Source organism: Sphaerodactylus townsendi, linkage group LG17 (assembly GCF_021028975.2).
Source record: "Sphaerodactylus townsendi isolate TG3544 linkage group LG17, MPM_Stown_v2.3, whole genome shotgun sequence".
Classification (NCBI taxonomy): Eukaryota; Metazoa; Chordata; class Lepidosauria; order Squamata; family Sphaerodactylidae; genus Sphaerodactylus; species Sphaerodactylus townsendi.
Genome location: NC_059441.1, coordinates 24,622,680 through 24,641,176, shown reverse-complemented (window position 1 = coordinate 24,641,176; position 18,497 = coordinate 24,622,680). Strand labels below are relative to the sequence as shown.

The window sequence follows — 18,497 nt, the reverse complement described above, 5'->3', positions numbered from 1 at the left end:
ACAGGGCACAAATATGCTGGAATTTCTCAGGGGCAGAACTCATTTGTTACAATTATGCTGCCAGCAAACAAAGGTCTGTGCTATTAGGACCGTTGTCCAAAAATACTACCTTATCCTCTTTCTATTATGTCCAAAAATATTACTTTATCCTCTTTCTTTCTATTTTGTTAAAAAAAAACCTAAATTTGATGGACTGGCTAGAACTGGCAAGACCTGGATTCAAATTCACACTCTGTCATGAAGCTTACTTGGGTCAGTCACACTGGGTTAGCCTAACCTACCTCATAAGGTGGTTGTGGGGATATGGACAACCTTGAATGTCACCCTGCACTCTTTGGAGAAAGGATGGAATAAAATTATGACAAACAGAAGTCTTAGTAGGAAAAGTTTGTAGGGCTATTGCTTAGTTAACCTACATTTGCCTGACAAATGCACCATATAAGAAGAGTTGGACTTATATCCCCACTTTCTCTCCTGTAGGAGACTCAAAGGGGTTTACAATCTCCTTTCCCTTCGTCCCTCACAACAAACACCCTATGAGGTAGGTGGGGCTGAGAGAGTTCAGAAGAGCTGTGACTAGCCCAAGGTCACCCAGCTGGCATGTGTTGGAATGTACAGGCTAATCTGAATTCATCAAGATAAGCCTCAACAGCTCAAGAGGCAGAGTGGGGAATCAAACCTGGTTCCTTCAGATTAGAGTACACCTGCTCATAACCACTACTGCATTGTGTTTCTACAGTGGGGGAAAAACAGAGATGGCAAACTGCAGATGCTCGGATATAGAAAGGTTCAATTTGTTATACATCCTGTGCTCACCCGTATGCATTTTTGGCATACTCTTCTTTGCGAGGAAGGAACTACAAGCAAGATATGGAACTTCCCTCTTAGCACTTGAAAGCACTATTCAGCGTCCCTTGGCCATATGGTCAAGAAGTGCACAACGAGGGAAGGAAAGCAAAATTCAGATTCATGGGAGTCTAGCTTTCCAGAGGATGATTTAATATTCAGCTAGGTTAAATGTTAAGCGTGCATAAGCATTTTGTGTGTGCGTGTTACAGAAGTATGATGAAACAAAGAGAAAAGCTACACAAAGTTAGGTTTTTCTGGGGACATTTTATTATGCTTTTCAATAATTTAAAGAAATGGAGGGAAAGGAGGCTGATAAAACGTTGACACGGCAACTGTCAATTCATATCACCTCATCAATTTGCATCCTTTCCTTAAAGAAAGAAAGGAGTTTACCTACTGTGTAAGCAGTGGTATGCACCATTTGTTAAAGATATAGCATTGCGGTTGGTTTTTAAAGAAAACACCCAATCTTTTATTCAAACCAGTTTGTAAAACTATTCTGTATAGCGCAACCCTATTATCTGTGCAGAAAAGCCCTCTTGCATAATTGAGTTTTGCAGAGTTTGCGGAAACCCAGGAGAGGAGGAGCGTTCTCAGCATAGCCGGGCGGGAGCCTCGACCAAGAAAGGCCAGGTAAGGGCAGTTGTTGATTTTGCCTGTTTCAGGTCAGCCCCTGCAGCAGGCCCTGCTGACTGGAGCAGAGAGTAGGAAGACAGGTGGCCCCACAAATAAGAGGGGCCAAGGCCATGAAGGGCCTTTTATGTGACAGCCAATACCTTGGTAACAGATGGCCACCAATGGACCATCTGTGGAATGGAAGTACCATGCCTGCTCCATCTAGCTTTGGTTAATAGGCAAGCTACGAAATTCTGGACCAGTTGGAAGTTTTCGAGTTCATTTTGAAGGGAGATCAATGCACAGTGCATCACAGTAGTCTAGCCTTGATGTTACTGTGGTGTGGTTCCAGGCGGCCAGGTGAGTCGTATCAAGGCAAGGGGCCATCTTACAAGCCAGGTTGAGTTGGCAGAAAGCTGTTTTGGCAGCTGCATTACCATGCTTCTCCAGTAATAAAGCTAGATCCAGTATGACCTTAAGGCAGAGGTGTCCAACTCTGGCACTTCAGATGTTCATGGACTACAATTCATGGACTACAATGACCAATTGGCCATGCCAGCTGGGGCTGATGGGAATTGTAGTCCATGAACATTTGAAACGCCAGAGTTGGACACCTCTGCCTTAAGGTTTCTAAAGGCATTTGCAATGAGGACAATATCCTTCAAGGCCTCTGCCTTCCCAACAAGCATGACCTTGCCGGGGGGGGGGGGGGGGGGCAGTTCATGCTTCTTTCAGGAATCTATTGTGGGTCTTTCTTCCCTAAATTCTGCCTCCAATAAATTACCACCAACACCAGTTCCTTTGAAGGCAGCAGGAAAAGAGGAAGGCCCAATATGAGATGGATTGACTCAGTCCAGGAAATTATCACCCACAGTTTGCAAGACCTGAGCAACTTCCTTTGCCTCCAAAGATCACAGGGAGTTGCTCAAGTAACGAATTGCTTCGTTGGATTCTTGAAATTAAAAATGGAATGCAGAACTTTTAAAGAACATTTAGGCAATGTTGCTTTACTGTACTGTCTGTCGGAACAGTCTAGATCAGGGGTGTCCAACTCTGGCGCTTCAGATGTTCATGGATGTTCAGATGTTCATGGCTGATGGGAATTGGAGTCCATGAACATCTGAAGGGCCAGTGTTGAACACCCTTGGTCCAGATGTACAGAAACAGGGCATCACATGAATATTTTTAAAAATGTGTCTCTTATTTATATCAAAATATTGTTGGGGGGCGTGTACTGTACACACGCTGGTAAATAGTCAAGAATCTTGTGACATTCCTGTGGGAACGCTTTACATAGAATTTTTTAAGCAACTTTCCTTCACATATTTTTGGGAGAGCTTAGTCTTCACAGGAATTGTGTCTGCTTGTGTGTCTGTGAGGGGAGAAGTAGAATTAAAAAGCCAAGAGAATGATGTGCTCTCTTCGTTTTATCTTCCATACCGTTGAATTTCAGTGCATTGGCCAGTTTAATGTCTGTTTCATTGCTGCTCTGCAACCCTCTCAGCTGTCTAGCTCTTTTCTGTTTTGTGAGCTTTGTTAGTTTAAGGAACACTGAGAACCAGAGTTACAGCTCCCCTTCATATACTTCATAATCACCATCTCTGGGAGAGACTGACATTTCCCTTAAGCCTGCATTAATATGATTACGCAGGGTAATGTTTCCAGAGGTGTCGAGAGGAACAGAAGAACAAACTGTGTCCTGACGCCAACCCGAAGTAATAAAGAAGAGTCAACTTTTTAATGGGGATCGGTCCAAAAAGTTCCATGTGTGCTTTTTGTGGAACGTTCTGTGTCAGTGTGGCTTTTCACTGAACTATAAGTCTAGGCGTAAAAGTTAGCAAGCCATGTAATGGGTAAAGTTTGCCTTGTTTCAGTAGCAAAATAAAAGCGAGGTGGATTTTTAAGCCATCAGTTCTTCCAATAGAATCCGTAGCCTCCTGCAACATTCAAGACCAATCTGATTCAAGAATCAAAGATCCTGTTGTCAGATGCTAACAGGAATGGAAACCCCTAAGACTTTATACCTTGGAAATCTTGCTGGTCTTTAAGAAGAAGTAGAAGAAGGAAGCAGGAAGCATTTGGATTTAAAAAAAACAATTCTGCATAACCAATCAAATCTTCAGTGGCCAATCAGAAGCGTTCCTGGGCAAAACCCACCTGGCCCCATCCACTTTCCAAAAATACCTGGTGGGAACCAGGGAACATGTTGGTGAGCACAACAGCACCCACAGGAACCACACTGGGAACCCCCGAAATTGACATTTACCAACCCTGATGGACCAACGGTGTGCTCCACATGTAAACGTTCAAGTGAAAGTCGAAAGGTTTTGAAAGAGGACATGATGGATCTGTGGCTATTGTTACAAACTATTTGGCATGTATTGTTGAAGGCTTTCATGGTCAGAATCATTGGGGTATTGTGGGTATTTTGGGTTGTATGGCCGTGTTCCAGTAGTATTTTCTCCTGACGTTTTGCAGCCGAAACATCGGCAGAAAATACTACTGGAACACGGCCATACAACCCAAAACACCCACAACATTCTAGTTTGGCATGTGATACTGGACAGGTTTGTGAGTATGCTTAAAACCCACCAAGAGACAACAGACATAATTATGGAAACACAACAGCAACTGGAAGTGTGTGGGAAGAGAGTGCAGGAAGAGTTTATAAATAAAGGCAGGTACAGGAGCTCTGCTAGACCTACAGCATGCTACTGCGCAAAGCCGGCTTTAATCAAACCAGTAAGTCAAGAAAAGCAGCTGAACTATAAACCTGTTCTGAATTTCCTTGCAAAACATTTTCTGTTCCCCTACAAGAGCACTCATTCCCTTCCACAGCAAGCCAATTCAGATATCATGTTACACTTAAGAAACGCCATTACAATGCAGTTCTGTTACAAAAAAACCCCTACCATTTTCTTTTTCGCTTTCCCACCAGGTGCAGGTTTTATTAATCCATAACTTCTGAAAGAATTTCCAAAGCAGTGGGTCCCTAGTTTTGAAAGTCTCTAATACAGTAATTTTTAAAAGAAACGTTGCCTAAACTCTAGAAGGGAGCTTCCATAAGAGCAGTGCAGCGAATAGTTTTGTTTTGGGTGGATAGCCGTCTTGGTCTGAAGCAGCGGGGAAAAAGTTGGAGTCCAGGGGAACCTTTAAGATCAACAAAGTTCAATGCTTGGTATAAGTTTTCATCAAATGCTTCTTCAGATACAGCGAATGATTTAAACAATCTTGTTCTTAGGGCCCCATTTACGAAAGTACAAATCTGTGTTATACTGAGGTTCCCGGAGCCCAATACTGATCGGCAACGACCCTCCAAGGTCTCAGAAAGGGAGAGGTCTTTCCAAAAAACAGCTGACTGGAAAAGGTAAGGATTGAACCTGGGATTTTCAGCATACAAGGCATACTACTGAACTATTGCCGCTTCCTATAGTTTATGAAGCATCTCCTCCCCAGATAGCTGTTTTCTTTTCTACAGTTATGGACCAAAGAATATAATATTTTAGGAAAGAAACAGGCGGGGTTTCTTTATGTATTCATCGTAACAGTTCTTCTATCCCCCTCCCCTTTTTTTCTCTCTATGGAGGTCAAAACCAGCACTATAAGGTTATAGCTCAGTGGTGGCGAACCTTTGGCACGGGTGCCAGAGGTGGCACTCAGAGCCCTCTCTGTGGGCACGTGCAAACAAAGTTGTCCCCACCCCTCTCACACACATCTAGGTTGGCCTGGGCCACTGGGCTCGATTATTAACATTAAACCTAAGACCTAGTTTTGGGGAAGCAGGGTAGGTAATCCTGTTAAGCGCTGTTAAACCCCACTGATTTTCATGCGAAGAACTAAAGCACAATCCTTTACCAGGGAGTAAGCTCAGTTGCTGGCAATGGGGCTTGCTTCTGAGTAAACCCTCCTAGGGTCGTGATTCACCTGTTGGAAGAGTTGCACGGTTGCTTCAAAGCAAAGCCACTGACTACCACCAAGCTTACTCCCGAGTAACGCATGCCTCCAAGCCAACCTTTTTTTCTAAACTAAAACCTCAGTATTCAGGTTAAATTGCCGTGTTGGCACTTTGCGATAAATAAGTGGGTTTTGGGTTGCAATTTGGGCACTCGGTCTCGAAAAGGTTCGCTATCACTGTTATAGCTGGTGCCTGCCAAGTGTTTTTGAAAGTGTGCAGGGTCAGCTAGCTGCTAGAGCTTCTGATTGACTATTAGAGATTTGACTGGATGTGTAGATTTTATTGAACATCACTCTGACAGCAGCTGTTAACACAGTATGAGAATCTGCACTGTGTTACCAAAGTCACGCTGGGGCAATCAGTTTGGGGTGGCCATTTTGTTGCCGTGCTCACCTGAATCCAAACTCTGCTTATGTTATGCAGTTTTCTCATTTATATTCTGCTTTCCTTCCTAATCAGCACCCAACACAGCTTATTCTCCTCCTCCTTTGTTTTATCATCACATCCACAGTCATTTGAGGTAGGTGAGGCTGACAGACTGTGATGAGAACATGCAAGGAGATTCCAGGGAAGAGCAGGAATCCAAACCTGGGTCTCTCTGGTTCTAAACCAACACTCTAGTGCAGGGCTGTCCAACTCTGGCGCTTCAGATGTTCATGGACTACAATTCCCATCAGCCTGGTCAGATGATGCTTGGGGGGGTGGAGCCAACAGTATAAAGCTGGAGTCCGTCAGTCCCAACTGCTCAGTTTGATCCTGGCCTCAGCGAGGCTTGGGTCGAGCTTTAAACTACAAACTCAAAGTTTGTATCATTGTATTGTATGATGTCTTTTATCTATTTTAAATCTCTGTATATTTTAAATTATTGTAAATCATGTGATACGGGGGCATTCTCAGGAACAAATGTCATTATCTTCAGCTACGAACTGCACACTTCTAGGATATTCTCTAAGTTCTAATTTTATTGTTCCCTTAAGCTTTGTTTCTTTTCAATATTCAATACTTATGCTCTTATCCAATAGTCCCTCTAACTATGATAGGGTACTGTGTGGAAGTATCCTACCATGGAGCGGCACAGAGCCGCCTGCGCAAGCGCTACAACAGCTCCCCCTGCCTGCAGCCGCCCAATCTGCACAGCACCAATACGGTGTCGGCGTAGCCACGCGACTTACGGGGAACGTTATCCCTGCCTTTTTGTATTCCCAATTTCTTCTGCCAGTAGATGCTTATAGATATATATTTACAGCTTTAATATATTTTAACCTTTAAATTGTAAGTATCTTCTCTACTTTGTGCTGCTTTGTGCTGCTCTATGGCCGTAATAAAGATTAATTGATTTCTCTGAGCAACGCTTAGAGTGAATGAGAAATATACTACTAACCTGTGGTTTTCTGTTGAGGGTCATTTAAAACCAGGAGCCTTCGTTTGCTGTCTTGTCCATACAGAGGAAGGAAACACACCAAGGAGGCTTCAAGTTTAACCTGTCAAAATCAACAAATGCAACATTTGTTGCATCCAGCACCCACGCAAAGTGTGCTAATGTTAAGGGGAACAGGAGAAATTACATCCAAAACCCATCATGCCTCAATCCTCTGAGCTTGGGATCATTCGCCAGATCAGGTGAAGGCAACCTTTTCAGCTCTAGTGTGGAAAAATAGTGGAATCTAGATCAGAGGTGTCGAACTCTGGTGCTTTGGATGTTCATGGACTACAATTCCCACCAGCCCGTGCTGGCGTGGCCAATTGGCAGGGGCTGATGGGAATTGTAGTCCATGAACATCTGAAGCGCCAGAGTTGGACACTCCTGAACTAGATGAAAAGGTGTTGGAGCTTCAGGGCTGATGGGAATTGTAGTCCATGAACATCTGAAGCGCCACAGTTGGACACTCCTGATCTAGATGAAAAGGTGTTGGAGCTTCAGGGCTGATGGGAATTGTAGTCCATGAACATCTGAAGCGCCAGAGTTGGACACTTCTGATCTAGATGAAAATATGTTGGTATAAAAGTAAAAGAGTATGTTATACCTGACCAAATGTGCTGGGAGAAGACCAAGATCCTGAGATAGTGCCCACACGTCAGGGGGTCACTTGAGCCCCATCTAGCAGCTGCACAGGCCCAGAAGTTAAACAAGGGATACAAGCCAAGTCAATGATGACAATAAGCCACGCCCACCCCTTCTCCCACACCATCCTTTCAGCGCCTTGTGTTTGGGGCTAACGCAAAAGGAGACTGAATAGCGTGCAATAGCATTCTGGCATACGTTTCTTTGCACTTCAGATTTATTAGCTTTTTCAATCTTTTTCAGATTTCAGATTTAGATTTATTGCAGTCTTAGACCAAAATACAATACACAAGTCTTACAAATTAGACTCTTTGGTTAAAAATAATAGACGTAGATAAAACATATAATAACTACCTAAAACCAATTAGATTAAAGTACCGTTGGGCTTAATTTACATTTAACTGCCGACCATATGTTGGTTCCAAACACCACAGAATTAAATTAACAGAACATCGTTTTGCAAGTAGCCAAAATACGAATGTCCTCTGTAAGTGATAAAAGGACCTCCCCCACCCCATCAAATGAAAATGATCCTTACTGCATTAATTTTATCACTCTAAAGCAGAAGAGAACCAAAGGTGGTGTAGTGGTTAAGAGCAATGGGCTCTAACCTGGAGAACCAGGTTCGATTCCCCACTCCTCCAAATGACCAATGGGTCTCTCATATGGTGAACTGGGTTTGTTTTCCCTGCTCCTCCACATGAAGCTTGCTGGGCCAGTCACAGTTCTCTTGGAACTCTCTCGGCCCACACGGAGACAGGCAATGGCAAGCTACCTCCCAATGTTTCTTGCCTTGAAAACTCGACAGGGTTACTAAAAGTCAGTTATGACTTGAAGAAGATCTAGAAGAAGAGGGGGAGTTTCGATTTATATTCCCCCTTTCTCTCCTGTAAGGAGACTCAAGGTGGCCTACAAGCTCCTTTCTCTTCCTCTCCCCACAACAGACACCTTGTGAGGTAGATGGGGCTGAGAGAGCTCCAAAGAACTGTGACTAGCCCAAGGGCACCCAGCAGGAATCTAGGAGTGCAGAAATGCATCTGGTTCACTAGATAACTGTTCCTGTTTTTATGATTGGATGCCAATATAATATTATTGATTGTTGTTTTAATGGGGTTTTTATTGTAACTATTGTTTTATTGTGTTGTTCACCGCCCAGAGCCCTTCGGGGGAGGGGCGGTATATAAAACCAATTATATATAAATAAGTAAGTAAGTAAGTAAGTAAGTAAGTAAGTAAGTAAGTAAGTAAGTAAGTAAGTAAGTAAGTAAGTAAGTAAGTAAGTAAGTAAGCCTCTGCCACTCAGGTGGAGGAGTGGGGAATCAAACCCAGTTCTCCAGATTAGAATCTACCTGCTCTTAACCACTACACCATACTGGCTCTCTTGAAGGAACTTTAAACACACACACAGAGCAGCTGTAGATTAAATATCCACCCCCTCCCACTCCAAAAGCAATGCAGACAAAAGTTAAAAGAATACTGGAGCTCTGGCTGTAAAGCATCGGAATCAAGATGCTCTTAAATCAAAGGCAAGTCCTCATCCTTAAGTCACCCGACTATTGTGTCTCGCTATAGTAAGGCTGGAGCACCGCTTAGCGTGCTAAGCTCTTCAATCCCCCTCTCCCTAACTGAGCACCAGATGGGATGTTCGCTCTACATCTAGGCACGGCAGGTTGAGATAAGGACAGCATTTCACCCTCTTTGCATCCTCCACAGACGCCTGCGCTTCGCCTCGAACGCAATTCCCCGGCTGCGACGCTAGAGGTCATTAAAAGAGTGTTTTAAGCCAGACGTCCATTCATGCGCCTGGACTCTGTGTAATAAACTAGCTTCCCCATCCCCACTCCCCGCTCTGGAAACTACTACAAAACCACATTCCAAAACGGCATGAAGCAATTATTTCAAGTTAGCCATGGTGCTGCTTCAGCTCCAAAAGCGTAAATACGCATATGGAGGCTTCCTGGCCTGTCTTGTGCAAGTAAGATAATGCTGTTGAAGCAGTAATGCAGCCGAGGATGCCAAAAATCAAGTGAGGGATGGGAGAAACATTTGAACAGGCCGTCTTCCTCCAGCTGGGAACAGCCTGCATGGCAGACGGATCCTGTAAGCATGTCTTGTCGAAGGCGTTCGCGGCTGGGATCAACTGGCTGTTGTGGGTTTCCTGGGTTGTGTGGCCAATGTCTGGTAGTTTTTGCTCCTAATGTTCCACCAGCATCTAGGGCCAATTGCCCACTGGCGCTGGGGCACACAGTGAGACCTGAAGAGTGTCACAGCAATAAATTTTATCCCAACACAGTACCTCTTGCCCCGCGATCTGTCGAGGCTTATCTGGTGAACTAGATTAGCTTGTGCACTCCAACACATGCCAGCAGGGTGGACTTGAGCTAGTCACAGCTCGTCAGAGCTCTCTCAGCCCCACCCACCTCCCAGGGTGTTTGTTGTGGAGGAAAGGAAAGGGGTTTCTAAGCCCCTTTGAGTCTCTTTGCAGGAGAGAAAAGGTGGATATAAATCCAAACTCCTCTTCTTCTTCCGTGGCACAATCGGGATAGTGACTGTGTAGTTTTTGTGCCTAGCATTTTGCTTGCATCGATGGCTGTGGTCTTCAGAGGTATGTAATTTTATTTATTCCTCTTATACCCTGCCCTACACCAAAGTCCCAGGGAGGCTTACATAATGCGGCTAAAAGCCCCGTTAAAACATACAGTCGTGGTAAGACGTGTTTCACTTTGTGGCACAGTAGGGAGTGACTGAGAAGAAGACAAGAGAGAAGGGTTTGGATTTATACCCCACCTTTCTCTCCTGTAAGGAGACTCAAAGGGGCTTACAAGCTCCTTTCCCTTCCTCTCCCCACAACAGACACCTTGTGAGGTAGGTGGGACTGGGAGAGTTCCAAAGAACTGTGACTAGTATAATAATAATAATAATAAACCTTTAATGGCATATAGAACTGTGACTAGCCCAAGGTCACCCAACAGGAATGCAGAAGTGCAGAAACACATCTGGTTCACCAGATAAGTCTCTGCCACTCAGGTGGAAGCTTGGGGAATCAAACCCGGTTGTCCATATTAGAATCCACCTGCTCTTAACCACTACACCACGCTGAGTGTGGTGGGATATATGTTTTAAACAGTTCAAAAGTGGCCTGGGGGGGGGGGGGGGAGAAGGTGCCTTTGCATGTGTCTGGGGAATCTGCAAACATCCGCCACTCAGATGCATGGAAAGGAACTTCACTGCCCCCCACCTCTGGGGTGGACAAAACATATTTCCCGCCACATAATCACTCCCCATCTTGCCACAGAGAGAAACACATCTTAGCCTGACATGCCTCTGAAGATGCCAGCCACCAATGCAAGCAAAACATTAGGAGCAAGAACTACCAGGCCACGGCCACACAGCCCGGAAAACCCACGTCAGCCATTTTGGTCGAGTTTGCATCAACCCCTTTTTTGTGCAAACTTTCCATGACGACATGACGCACATTAGAAAATGCAATTGTCAGAACCAATTTGAAAAAAAGCCCTCTAGAACTGAAAGGAAATCAGCCGAACTTAAGCTGTTTCAGATCACACATGAACAACTTCTAAATCTACTGTTTTCCTCACGCCCACAGGACTGCAGGCATCTGCTGTTGTTTTGGATGTCTTCCTCACTGAACAGCGGGTGCTTTAAATTTGAGTCATATCAACAACCACATTTGAAATCGCCCCCACCATTTCAAAATGCCCTGAGCTGGTTGGCCCAAGCTAGCCCAAAACCATACCCTCTTCCCCATAAAGATTTAAATAAAATTGTAACTTCATCCACCAGGAACAACAGTGGCGTAGTGGTTAAGAGCAGGTGTACTCTAATCTGGAGGAACCGCTCTGCCGCTTGAGCTGTGGAGGCTTATCTGGGGAATTCAGATTAGTTTGTGCACTCCAACACACGCCAGCTGGGTGACCTTGGGCTAGTCACAGTTCTTCTGAGTTCTCTCAGCCCCACCTACCTCACAGGGTGTTTGTTGAGAGGAGGGAAGGGAAAGGAGATTGTAAGCCCCTCTGAGTCTTCTTAAAGGAGAGAAAGGAGGGATATAAATCCAACTCTTCTTCTTCCTCCTGCCCCCCCTCCTCCACTTGCTTCCCACCCCCCTCTCGTCGCAGCCTGGTCCAGACTAGACGACAAGTGGAGGGCATGGAGCACGTGGACCTCACCTGGAATACTGTGTACAGTTCTGGGACACTGCAATTCAAGAAGGATATTGACCGGCTGGAACGAGTTAAAACATAACAGTAGATCTATCACACTTTCTGTTGAGAAACTTTATACCCCTTAATTGATTTTTACAGCCATTCAGACCTGGTCCAGTTCTTCATGTTTTAGCAACCTGCTTAACACTAATAAATTCAGAAGCAAAACGAAGCAGAGACAGAATTACCTCCCAGCTTATAAATAAAAGGAAACACTTCTTCACGCAATGTGTGATTGGTGTTTGGAATATGCTGCCACAGGAGGTGGTGATGGCCACTAACCTGGATAGCTTTAAAAGGGGCTTGGACAGATTTATGGAGGAGAAGTCAATTTATGGCTCCCAATCTTGATCCTCTTTGATCTGAGATTGCAAATGCCTTAACAGACCAGGTGATCGGGAGCAACAGCCGCAGAAGGCCATTGCTTTAACATCCTGCATGTGAGCTCCCAAAGGCACCTGGTGGGCCACTGCGAGTAGCAGAGTGCTGGACTAGATGGACTCTGGGCTGATCCAGCTGGCCTGTTCTTATGTTGCCAGCCTTGGGAAGACGGCCCTGATGGCCACAACACGCCTGCCGGAGCCAGCCTCTACACCTTGCCTGCTCCTGTGCTTCAGACCCTGCAGGGTAAGTCCTGGCTCTTGAGGATACCAGCAGAAGCCGAAACAGTGGTGACACGCCCACAGAGCGGGGGAAGGGCACGGCGCCCTGGGTGAAGCAGCAGCGGAGGCGTGGCCAGATCATCGAAGAGGTGTGGTGGGCGTGGCAGGGATGCGCTGCAGCTGGGGTGCAGGGCACATGCATCCCCCGGGCACAGTTTCCCCTTGCTCTGCCTCTGGGCCCAAGCCAGGAACAGAGACCAACAAGGAATTCCACCCAGAGGCAGGCAATGCCAAACCACCTCAGCTTACCCCTGGCCTTGAAAACTCAACAGGGTCACCATAAGCCAGCTGTGACTGGACAGCACTTTCTGCCATCACTGTTACCCAGCTGTTAGGTCTCGAAACCTTAGGCCAATAAACGGGACTCTGGACTATTGATTAGGCATCAAAGTACCAAAGCTTGAAAAGGCCAGTTTTGACAAGCCCAGCCTTTGCCATTCCCTTTATCCCCGTTGCAAGTCCCCCCTCCTGCTTTCCCAAGAAGTTGTGAAAAACAGCCCCGGGAGCTGAGGCGCCCCAAGGTCGGTGGCAGATAGCAGAAGAGAACCACTTGGCTTCCTGTCCCAGGGGGTACCGGATGTAACTCTTTTTCTTATGGAATCAGGATGTCAGGAGAAGCCTAGGTATCTACAAAGCATGTGAAGCCATAAAGTAAAGATCAAGGAAAGAATGCCCCAGATGGCAGTGGTTACATATAGCAGGTTGGTTACATATATCTGTCAGCAGCATTGATTTGTTTGGTTAAAGCAGTTACATTTAATTAGGAATGCACCTCAATCACATAGATACTATCTCCCTGACACCAGCCAACATTAACAAGAGAACGTAGTCAACGCTCAGGGGCGGAGCAAGGGGGAACACCACCTGGGGCACGCGCACCCCCTGCGCCCCTGCCATGGAGCTATCCGCCCCCACCCCAGAATGCACCCAGAACATTCTGCCATACCCCCAAACTCCACGGCCACGGCCACGCCACTGTCAACGCTGTTTGTGTTTTGCCGATATCTTTAAAGAATACATTTACTTACTTTAACTCTTCCTGGGATAGAGAAAAACTCTGCAGCTGTTGTATGTTGTTCCAAGAGTTTAGCATAATATTCCTGAGCTGCTGCCTCCAAAACTTCGGGCTTTTCTTCTTTAATATCCACTGGATAAAGACGACCTAGAAGAAAGGAGAACGTCAAACACTACTCAAGTTAGCGTCACTGAACAACATAGCCAGGCACCAAATTCAGCTACAAGGCACCACCACAGTCCAGAGGGAAAATAGGAGCAAACCAATTCAAATGTTCACTTCAGTGCTCAACTTGGACATGCTGCAAACAAAAAGCAGTATCTCTTTTGCTGGTCTTATCATCCAGTACATCTGATATCTACCCTTCTCCCCCTTCCTCTTGTCCATTTTCCTTCTATTACTTTCATCCTTTCCCTTCTCACCACGAAGGAGAGCCAGCGTAGTATAGTGGTTAAGAGCAGGTGGATTCTAATCTAGAGAACAGGGTTTGGTTCTCCACTTCTCCACCTGAGTGGAAGAGGCTTATCTGGGGAACCAGATGTGTTTCCGCACTCTTACATTCCTGCTGGGTGACCTTGGGCTAGTCACAGTTCTTCAGAACTCCCTCAGCCCCACCCACCTCACAAGGTATCTGTCATGGGAAGAGGAAGGAAAAGGAGCTTGTAAGCCACCTTGAGTTTCCTTACAGGAGAGAGAGGGGGATATAAATCCAAACTACTACTACTACTACTACTACTACTACTACTCTTCTTCTTCTTCTTCTTCTTCTTCTTCTCTTCTTTCCCTTGCTCCTTCCCATCTCTTACCCCTTCCTGTTAGTTCTTCTCAATTCCCATCATCTGATATATTCATGTTATGAGAAAAAAGGGGCATTCAGTTCGCATCAACTCAGAGCTAACTGCTCATTTTACATTTTAAATGTTTTCATTTTCCTTAATTTTAATCTGTATTTATGTTTGTATTGACTTTTCTTATTGTGCTAGGAAGGCTGGAAAGCGCCCTAAGCCCAGAAGGGGAAGGGTGTTATAGAAACTGCACTAATAAATAAGCGCACAAAATGACAATTGAGTCAATGAAACAATTTTTGCTCCAATGGTAGAACCAAAGATGAGAGAAACTTTAAAATCAAAGTTAGGCAACGGTGCCTTCCTAGTTTTCAAACTGATTCTCAATTTCCACATAAGCAAATAACTAAGAATGTGCTGTTCTTAAAGTAGCAAAACAAACCTCCTTACTGTTCTTTCAAATACCCTTCAGTTATTATACAAGTATCTTTTTTAGTTCTGGAAGTCTCTGACTTTGTAACCAAGATGGACAATATAAAGTGTTTGTTTGTACTTGTAAGATGGGGTGAGGGGTTGATCGACAACGATTCCTGTAGGCTACATACATGCGTGGCCATGCAGCCACCGTACGGGTGCCACGCAGATACAAGACTGCTCTCCCGGGTGGTTCTGTTCTGCACACAGGACCACTTACAGGGAACGTTGGTGGCATGAATCTGCTTGGCATGCAGAAGTTCCCAGGTTCAAGCCCCAGGATCTCTTAAAAGGATCAGGGAGTAGATGAAATGAAAAAGAGAGCTGATGGCCGTCAGAGCAGATAACCGTGGCCTTGATAGATCAATGGTCTGACTCAGTAGAAGACAGAATTTCAGGGGAGCTATGGCTCAGTGCTAGAGAATGTGGAACGTCCCAGGCTCAGTCCTCAGCATCTTCAGTTAAAAGGATCAGGGAACAGATGAAATGAAAAAGAGAGCGGCTGTCCATCAGAGCAAACAATCAGGACCTTGATAGGCTAATGATCTGATTCCTTGTAAGGTGGTTTCATGTGTATCCTTGCTAGCTAATTTAAACTGGAGAGTTGCCCTGGAAATAGATATCAGTGTTCTCTGGATCTTAATTATAATGTATTGTCGAAGGCTTTCACGGCCGGATTCAACTGGTTCTGGTGGGATTTCCGGGCTGTGTGGCCGTGGTCTGGTGGATCTTGTTCCTAGCGTTTCGGCTGCATCTGTGGCTGGCATCTTCAGAGGTGTATCATAGAGTGTATCTCTCGGTGATACACCTCTGAAGATGCCAGCCACCGATGCAGGTGAAATGTTAGGAACAAGATCCACCAGACCACGGCCACACAGCCCGGAAAACCCACCAGAACCAGTTAATTATAATGTTTTGCCAGATCTGAAGAACCATAATCTGACTTCTTTTAATTCTGGGCATTTTCTAAATACCGCGTCTGTAACTAAAAATGTAAATGATATTTGACTAATGTATTAAACACTGCATGATGTTTAAGGAGGAGCAGGGGCGTAGTGGTTAAGAGCAGGTGTAGTCTAATCTGGAGGAACCGGGTTTGATTCCCTGCTCTGCCGCTTGAGCTGTGGAGGCTTATCTGGTGAACCAGATTAGCTTCTGCACTCCAACATATGTCAGCAAGGTGACCTTGGGCTAGTCACAGTTCTTTGGAGCTCTCTCAGCCCCACCTATCTCACAGGGTGTTTGCTGTGTGGGGGGCGGGGGGGAGGGGGGGGGAGGGAAAGGAGTTTGTTAAGCCCCTTTGAGTCTCCTTACAGGAGAGAAGGGGGGATATAAATCCAACTCTTCTTCTTCTATAATCCTTCCTGTCATCCTCTTGTTTTTATTTACCAGAAGGGGAAGGCATTCTATCCCGCTGCCTGTTCTCGAACTCAGTAGCCTACAGGCAAAATTATACTGTACCACCTTATAGTGGTTGTGTACAACCCAAAATGAATACCTGGAAGACAATATCACATGATGTAGACCTGAGTTGTGGCACACTGTGAGGGGGAAATGGACTTCAAGCTATTTGGGGCTTTTAAGTGAAGCAGTTCTTTTGTTTGCTTGCTTGAATATGTCTAGAATCTGTAATTCACTTACCCTGAATTAAACTTTGGATGCAAAGTGTGTTTCCCCATATTGAAACTCCTAGTGGTTGTCCACATAAGGCTGGAGGACCAGAAACTTTAGACCAAGTCTTCCTTAGATATAGCTTCTAGGCCAGTGACGGCGGACCTTTTCGAGACCGAGGGCCCACACTGCAACCCCAAACCCACTTATTTATCGCAAAGTGCCAACACGGCCATTTAACCCGAAGACTGAGGTTCTAGTTTAGGAAAAACAGTTTGTTTGTTTGTTTATTTATTTATTATATTTCTATACCGCCCTCCGAGGCGTGCGTTACTCAGGAGTAAGCTTGATGGTAGTCGGTGGCTTTGCTTTGAAGCAACCATGCAACTCTTCCAATGGGTAATCATGACCCTGGGAGGGTTTACTCAGAAGCAAGCCCTATTGCCAGCAACCAAGCTTACTCCCAGGTAAAGGATCGCGCTTTAGTTCTTCCCATGAAAATCCCACTAATTCTCCTCTAGCCTATTTAAGTTATTTTAAAAATGTTTTTACTTACTTACTTGTTTATTTGTTTGTTTGTTTATTTGATTGATTGATTTATTGATTGATTGATTGATTGATTGATTGATTGATTGTAAAGATGTTGCTTTTTCCTTTCCCAGCTCTTGTGACCTTGGCAGCATTCCTAAAAGAGCTGGGGCTGTAGTATTGCTTCGATAGAGGCAAGCTAACCTTGCTTACTCACTTATCTATGTGTAGTGAAGCTAGTTTTGGAGTCTTTTCATGGGAACCTGTCACTGGGGTTTGAAGGAGGGGGGGATTCCAGACTCATGTAAAAGCAGTCTGTTTGTTTTGAGGAAAAAGTCCAGATTCCAGCATCTCTCGTTATTGTGTGTATCCCATGGAAGCTTAAGAATAAAAGATCCTTCAATGGTTACTCCTATTCACTAGTCCTTTCTGCGGATTCTGCTCTACATTATGCTGAATCTCAAACAACTTTACTCCCACGTTGTGAACCCCTGATGTCGATTCAACATTGCAGAGGAGGGATTTGAAATTTCGTGAATTCGAGGAGGGTTTGGAATCCCTCTCTCATGGTCTCCCACTGAACATGAGGAACCCCTCGCAGGAGTCTATCTCCCTGGTCACCCTCTCCAAGCCTCGGCTTAGCCGTATTATGGCCTTCTTACACCTCGAAGAGCAGGTGACTGAGGCTGCCCAGGATGGCTAGATGCACGGTGTCCGCCGAGCGCCTAGAGGTCCGCCAGGAGTATTGGTACGATCCAGAAGCCGGAGGGTGTCGGCGGATCGAGTCCCTCGTGAGCAGCATATCATACCCACTGGCGCCAACATATGCCAGATTACAAGCCGATCATGAAGCTTCCTGAGGAGATGGGACTGTCCACCCATTCATGGGAGATACCCAAGAGTCCTTGGAGAAGTTCCTGGAGCAGCTATCTGGAAGGAACCGCCGCCCGACCGAACACTGGCAAAGAAATACCGTAGCACAGCGTCCGAAAGAGTACGGCCCCTGGCACCTCGAGACTCACGTAGAGAGTCTGCTCTACCGTCGGCCGGAGGAGTGTTTCGACAGGCCCGATGCCTCCGCGGCTCCCGAGTCAACTAACTTTCCCAGATGACAGCGAATCCAGGAACTAACTGAAGAGGATGAGGAACTCCTCGGAGGCTACTGCCTTACCGACCAGCGACCGGTGCCAACCACTGCCCAGAAGTAGGGCGCAACAATGGGAAGCCCAGATGGAAGGTCTGCAGAGAACCCAACGTGATTGAGGAGGTGGAGCGCGAGGTGCTGGAGAAGGAGCGGGAAGCCTTCCAGGAAGAGTCACGACCAACAGCGCCCGGTTGTTCCAGGCGAGGAGATGGACAAAGAAGCGAGAAGCAGCTTCAAATCGGCAGTACTTACAAAGATCTCACAGTCCATGATAAGGTTATGGAACAATCCCGGATCGACCTTCAACATCCAAGCGTATTAGAATGTGGCAGAGAGGCATTACAAACAGAAGCTGAAACAACGGCAGCGGCACAACGGGCCCGGGGAGCGGGGCAGCCTCCAAAGGGAGCGAGATGCCCTAGAGCTGAGGAGAGGGTTACCATGCCAGAGCGGCGTCATTGTGAGGCAAGAACTCCTTGAGGCAGAGAACTGAGCCCTCCAACGCTACTGGCGTGATGCGGATAGGGCAGCACTTGCCCAACCCCAGCCGCACCAGTGCCAGAGTAGTTCCCGC

General features: G+C 45.9%; 1 protein-coding gene across 3 annotated transcripts in view; it reads right to left on the bottom strand.

The window, feature by feature from the left end:
* Positions 1–18,497, bottom strand: part of LOC125424725 (protein FAM169B-like) — a 78,191-nt gene that overhangs the window by 45,855 nt on the left and 13,839 nt on the right. For all 3 annotated transcript variants that reach the window (XM_048482155.1, XM_048482154.1, XM_048482156.1), the window contains exons 2-3: positions 13,395–13,528; positions 6,801–6,900 (exon numbers count right to left, since the gene is read on the bottom strand). In XM_048482155.1, coding sequence (XP_048338112.1) covers positions 6,801–6,900; positions 13,395–13,528 — 234 coding nt within the window. The remainder of the gene's footprint in view (positions 1–6,800; positions 6,901–13,394; positions 13,529–18,497) is intronic.